The sequence below is a fragment of the Plectropomus leopardus genome, chromosome 21 (assembly GCF_008729295.1).
Source record: "Plectropomus leopardus isolate mb chromosome 21, YSFRI_Pleo_2.0, whole genome shotgun sequence".
NCBI classification, from domain to species: domain Eukaryota; kingdom Metazoa; phylum Chordata; class Actinopteri; order Perciformes; family Serranidae; genus Plectropomus; species Plectropomus leopardus.
The window spans coordinates 1,420,652-1,426,651 of NC_056483.1; the positions used below are offsets into that span (position 1 = coordinate 1,420,652).

At 44.1% G+C, this 6,000-nt stretch overlaps 1 protein-coding gene across 1 annotated transcript in view; it reads left to right on the plus strand.

Annotated features, from left to right (window-relative positions):
* Nucleotides 1–5,109, plus strand: part of rnf152 (ring finger protein 152) — a 54,355-nt gene extending 49,246 nt beyond the window's left edge. The window contains exon 3 of the mRNA XM_042510383.1: nucleotides 2,815–5,109. Within this exon, the coding sequence (XP_042366317.1) occupies nucleotides 3,005–3,643 (639 nt within the window). The 5' untranslated portion in view covers nucleotides 2,815–3,004 and the 3' untranslated portion in view covers nucleotides 3,644–5,109. The remainder of the gene's footprint in view (nucleotides 1–2,814) is intronic.
* Nucleotides 5,110–6,000: the final 891 nt, after the last annotated feature.

A 6,000-nucleotide genomic window follows, 5' to 3' on the forward strand; every position in this document is an offset into this window, starting at 1 on the left:
ATTTTTGTTGGTAAATGTTTTGGTCGCACATATCTGATTCTCCACAAAATGAAATAAAGATGTGAGGTTGGTGAATTGTGCAGGGGGCTGCAATAACTGGTGAAACTTGGGGGAAACTACAATTATTGGTAAAATTTGTGAAAAAGTTGTGGTTATTGAACAAAATTGTAAGGTCACACAGAACTTGAATTTGCCTTAATTGTTGCAATTGCGACATGGTGGAGGGTGTAAATGTAACAAGAGATGGTACTCTCAACAGAAAAACTCTCCTATCGTTCCCTGTGGTCCTTTTTGAAAAGAATTTAAACCTTACAAGACAAAGAGTCTGCTACAACCATCTGTTTTCTGTCTTGTTACAGATTTCAATACCTCAATGCAGGAATACCAATTACCAGATCGATACCAGTGTTGTGTTTTCCCAAATTTAAAATCTCTCCACCGCACTACGTGGAACTCATTAGAGTCGAAATGCTAAAACTGAGCTGGCAGCCCATCCTGACTTTAGAAATGTGCTAACCGACAATGAATTCAGATGACAAAACTGTATTTCAGCCTTTAAGTCACCAAGAAAAATACAATAAGATTTTTTTTCTTTGTATTTTTGTGTCCTTGGGGCTTTAAGAACAAAAATCAATATTTATTTATTTCACAGACCGTTCATGGTAATGGTGAAACAGAAGGACATCTAGTAACATCCAGTGCTTTTTTGTGTGTAAAATATCAACCAACAGAACGGTTGAGATGGCTCGACGAGGCTGAGTTAAGTTTGACACAGTTTCCATTAAAACACAGGGACTCATAATGCACTCAGCAGTAGTTTAAATCTGACAAAGGGACTTGTTTCTTGCTGCTTACTCTACAAATCTCTGTCTGTGTGAGGGGGAGGCCTCCTGGTAGCATGTAAACACTGGCGTGCAGATACCGCAAGATCTCATTGGTGTTACGCAAGCGTGCATACGTGAACGTGGCGCCCACACTCTCAGCTACAGGCTACGACAGGGCTAAAAACATGATGCCAGCCACGTTTTTCAAAATAACTTGGCACGTCAGGGCTTCAGGACACTGAGATTAGATTCCATCGACATGAGGGTGAGTACATAATTACTGACTTCTTATATTTGGGTGAACTATCCTTTCAAGGATCATATTGATGCATCTATAGAAACTTAATCTAAGTAGAGTTAGTTGTAGTTTGGACGCTTACCAAGGAGATATTCTGGTCAAGGTAACATGGAGGAAACCCCAGGGCAGACCCAGGACACACAGGTGGGATTATTTATCCCATGAGGCCTGGGAATGCCTCAGGATCCCGCAGGTAGAGCTGGAAGACATGGCTACAGAGGGCAACTTGGCTACCTTGTTTAGTCTGCTGCAATGACGTCCTGGCCCTAGATATTGATGTATCAATCGATGAAATGTTCTCAGAAGGATTCGGGTTTTGATAAGCAGAATCTATGTGGGATTTCAGTTCGATAAAATGTTATCAAATCCCCGTCTCGTTGCAGTTATTTACCACCGCCCAAGGTCGAATGTGATCATCCGCTCTTGTCCAAATGAACCAAACGAAAGGACTCCAGACTGAATGAATCGCTCCCAGCGTGCCGGGTGTGAGCACACTCTTATCTGTCATTGCCGCGTCGGTGTCCCCACAGGGCGCCATGACGACTTTAATTGCCTGAGATCTTGTTTTTGATAAAGGACTGAGATGTACGGCCTTGCAGTGCAATCAGTGGTCACCTTTTCCCCACTTCTATCACCACTTCTCTCTCCAACTCTCGCCCTCCATCTGTCTCGCTCTTCACTCGAGCTGTCTACCCACAGTCATGCCCGCAGGGACACCGGCTCTGTTGAGATGGCAGCGAGGAGAAAGATAGAAAAATCTAGTCATCTTCCCTCCTCAGCAGTTTTCACACTTGACAATTTGGGCGAAAAATAAAAGGAGAAGTCGGCAGGGCCCTGTTTGGTATTCATTGTTTCCTCTGTGCTATTTTGACAGGGTTTAATCATCTGTAAAAGAAAACTATCACGGCTTCCGCATGGATTAACACGGTAGACATGATTATGCAAGAGGAGTAGGAGGAGGAAGAAAATGTTTGTGGAGTCTGAGGCCTGAAGGAGACAGTCGGAAAAGAATTAGCCACACTTAACACAGATACTGAGGCCAATGGTCTCATGAACTCTCATGAACTCGTCCCTTCTGCAGTCCGCTGCCAGCGGACATGTACGATGTTAGCCGCGCTTAATAAGAAGCCCGTCATTCATGATGTAGTTTTTGCTGCGTCTTCCCCAATCAGGGCAACATTTACAAGTGTTAAACAACTAACATGTTTGCAAGCTTTTACTTCTTAAAAACAAATCATGGTTGAATACTTTCAAATGCCAGAGAGGCTGCCAGACTTAAATATTAGAACGTAGGTTAATGAAACACCAACAAAAGTAGAATCACATTTCTAAAAGGTCTTTTCAGATACAGTTTAAACATGCATCTTTGTGTAGACTGTTTTTTTTTTTTTCATGTCTCTATGACAGCAATAGCTATTGCCGGAGGGATTGTGTTTTCGGGTTGTCCGTCCGTCCATTTGTCCCATTCTCACTCACGCAATATCTCACGAGTAACTTGAAGGAATTTCTTGAAATTTGGCACAAATGTCCACATGGACTCAAAGATAACAAAAAACAAAACATCTATGTGGCGCCTCAGTGGCTCTGTTGGTAGAGCGGCCCTCACTGCAGCGGCCACGGGTTCAATTTCAACCTCGGCCCTTTGCTTAATATCCACAAAAAAACAATGCTTTCTCTTCTCTTGTGTTGCAGACGGATGACCATGTTGCCACCAAACAGCTGTGACGTCACCGTGAAGTCGTGGACCGAGGTGGACGTTGTGCTTTCTTAACTTGGATTTGTGCAACTTTTCCACAAGACCTGTTTGGCTCACCTTCTTCAAAATAAATCGCTGTTTTCTGCCAATAAATATTACAAAGGACTACTCATCCATCTTTAAAATATGGAGACTCTTTCCCAAGATTCAATTCTGGAGTGCCAGATCTGCTTTAACTACTACAGCCCTCGCCGGCGGCCCAAACTCCTGGACTGCCGACACACGTGCTGCTCGGTGTGTTTGACCCAGATGCGCAGTAGCCAGAAGGAGATCCGTTGTCCCTGGTGCCGTGGCGTCACTAAGCTCCCGCCTGGGCTGTCCGTGTCCCAGCTCCCGGACGACCCGGACATCATCACCGTCATCGCCATTCCTCACGCCTCGGAGCACACGCCCGTCTTCATCCGCCTCCCCAGCAACGGCTGCTACATGCTGCCGCTGCCTGTCGCCAAGGAGCGGGCGCTGGGCCTGCCGGGGGAGCTGGGGTGTCGTTTCCTGCCGGGCAGCCAGCAGAAGGGGGTGACGGTGGTGACGGTGCCCGAGCAGCAGCCTCTGGGCCTTGCTATGGGGCTGGAGGGGGTGGGGATGGAGGGAGGCGAGGGCGAGAGGAGAGTTACCGGCCCAGTTGGAGGAGGAGGTAAGGGGTCCACGTGGTCTGGAGTGTGCACGGTGATCCTGGTGGCGTGCGTGCTGCTCTTCCTCCTGGGCATCGTGCTGCACAACATGTCCTGCATCTCCAAACGCTTCACCGTCATCTCCTGCGGCTGAGGGCGGGGGGAGGCTGCTCGGACTGCCGCGGACCCCCCCTGGATTAGCCCTGCCTCTCCTCGGGGCGGGACTCTGCTGAGGAGAGGGGACTAAACTCACATCATGGGCATCCAAGGAAACTTCAGAGCAAAGTTTGGAGAAACGGGTGAAGATGAGGAGGATCCACGAACCGTCTGCCATTGTGTCCCCATTTGTTTTTGTTTTTTTGGGAGACTGAAATTAAAATGGAAATACAGAAACAAACCCTCACTTTTCTTTCTGGCCCGTCCTTTTCCGGTCCTATTTTCTCTGAAAGAACACTTTGGGAATTACTCCAGAAATGTTTTGGGCCAGCTGATTTGTTTTTTGGCCAGCTGATATGTTTTCTGGCGAGGGGCCGATCTGACACTCACTCGCACTCACAGCCGTCGGATTGCCCGTTTAGTCTGTGGTTTGTAGAAGTACATCAGTTATCATAGTGTTGTTTAGCTGAGTGTAGGCTCCAACTGCGGCGTCTCCAGCTGGTGCCGCAGTACAAAGAGTTCGGACTTGGCTGCTCTCTGTCCTCTGATGCTGCAGGAATTAATTGTGCAGGATCCACGCCTGGCCCCGCCTGGTTCATCTGGGAAACTCAAAATCAACAGTTTTCTTTTTTTTTTTTTGCATCCCTTCTCCTACAACCTGTTCCTGTTCAGAACGAACTGTTGCTATGGTGGCTCCATGTAGTTAGTTAAAGGGATTGTTGTCAAAGAAAAAGGACAGAATTTGGATTGTGGTTTAATTCATCTTGTTACAGGGGAGTAGGGAGTGGTGCAATTAAGTCTTAAAATTTGCAATCAGTGCTGAAACGATTCGGCATGGAGAGATTTCTCAGTAAATATATTACTGTTTGACATGTTTCAAGCAAAAAATAACAAACATTTATTGTTTTTAGTTCATTTTACAGTTTTGTTTTTCTATTTGCATCATTGTAAATTCTGTATCATTTGGTTAACATATTTGAAGACATCATTTGTGCACTCAGAAGTTGTGACGGTCACTTTTTTCCTAAGAATTTCACATCAAAATGTTTTTGAAGTTGTAATGTTTTGAAATGTTTCTGCAATTGAAGAAAATACTTGGTTCTGAAAATGACCGCTAGTTTCTATCATGTTTGAAATATGGTGGAAAAATGTCGTGGAGCCCTCTTCCAGGATGCTAGCTACCAAAAAAAAAAAAAAGCTCAAAATACTCTACTAAAAACAGAAAAATCTTAAAAGGAATAGTTTGATCATTTGGGAAATACTTTCATTTGCATTCTGTCTGAGAGTTAGATTAAAAAAAAAAGATCGATACCACTGACCATGTGTTACATACAGCTCCAGAGCCAGGAGGTAATTAGCTTATCCTAGCATCAGATTAAACAAACACGATGAAACATATTTCAGTAATTTGTGAGTTTTAGCAGTATTTCTAAAAGTTTTTGAACTTTTCAAACAGCTAGGCTAGCTGTTTCTTGCATATTTACGGGTAGCTACATGCTAACTGAGTTAGTTAGCGTATAGCAGGTAACTCCCCTTACATTTTTTTTTATTATTTTAATTTTAAGGATTATACATAGAGAAAAGATATGTTGCAGTAATTTGTGAGATTTAGATACATTTTTTTAACAATGAAGATAGCAAAGCAAACAGTTTCCATGTGTTTCCAGACTTTATGCTAAAATAAACTCATTTGCTCCTGCCTCTGCTGTATCTGAGAGTGGTATTGATCGCCTCTAACTCTCGGAAAGAAAGCCAATAAGCCTATAGTCAAACTATTTCTTTAAAAAACAGAATATTGGACATCTTTAGGCAACTGTCTTGTTTCTGGGTTTTCGTCATTTCTCTTTCACGGTGCTTCATTTTTCTGTTTTCCCGCGGATGCTTCGTGTGTTATCGTTCATCGATTAGTTGACCTCCAAATACGGACTCTCCAGCTTTGACCGAGCCTTCACCGGCAGCCCACGCACCATCGACTCCCCTCATCTTCATTCTTAATTTAGAAAAGCGGTGGATATGGGCTTCAACGGTGCGATGGTGTGTGTTTATGTGTGTGAGTGATGGGTCAGTAACGGGTCAGGAGTGGGCGGGCGCCGCAGGGTTCCAGTTAATGACGGCTGTATCGATTTATCTGCTTTTGAATATCTCTCACATCTGCAGAGATGGATGTTTCTCTTTTTTTCACTTTTATATGTTGAGGCAAGCGATTTGTCTGTTAACTGTATCGTTAAAGCAGCGGAGTGTACAGTGCACACATACAGGGTGAACTCTTTTGTACAGCAGCCTCGTCATGTACAGAATGATTGTAATTTGTCTTTTTTTCTGATTGTTTTATTTGGTTAGTATTCAGATTTGAGA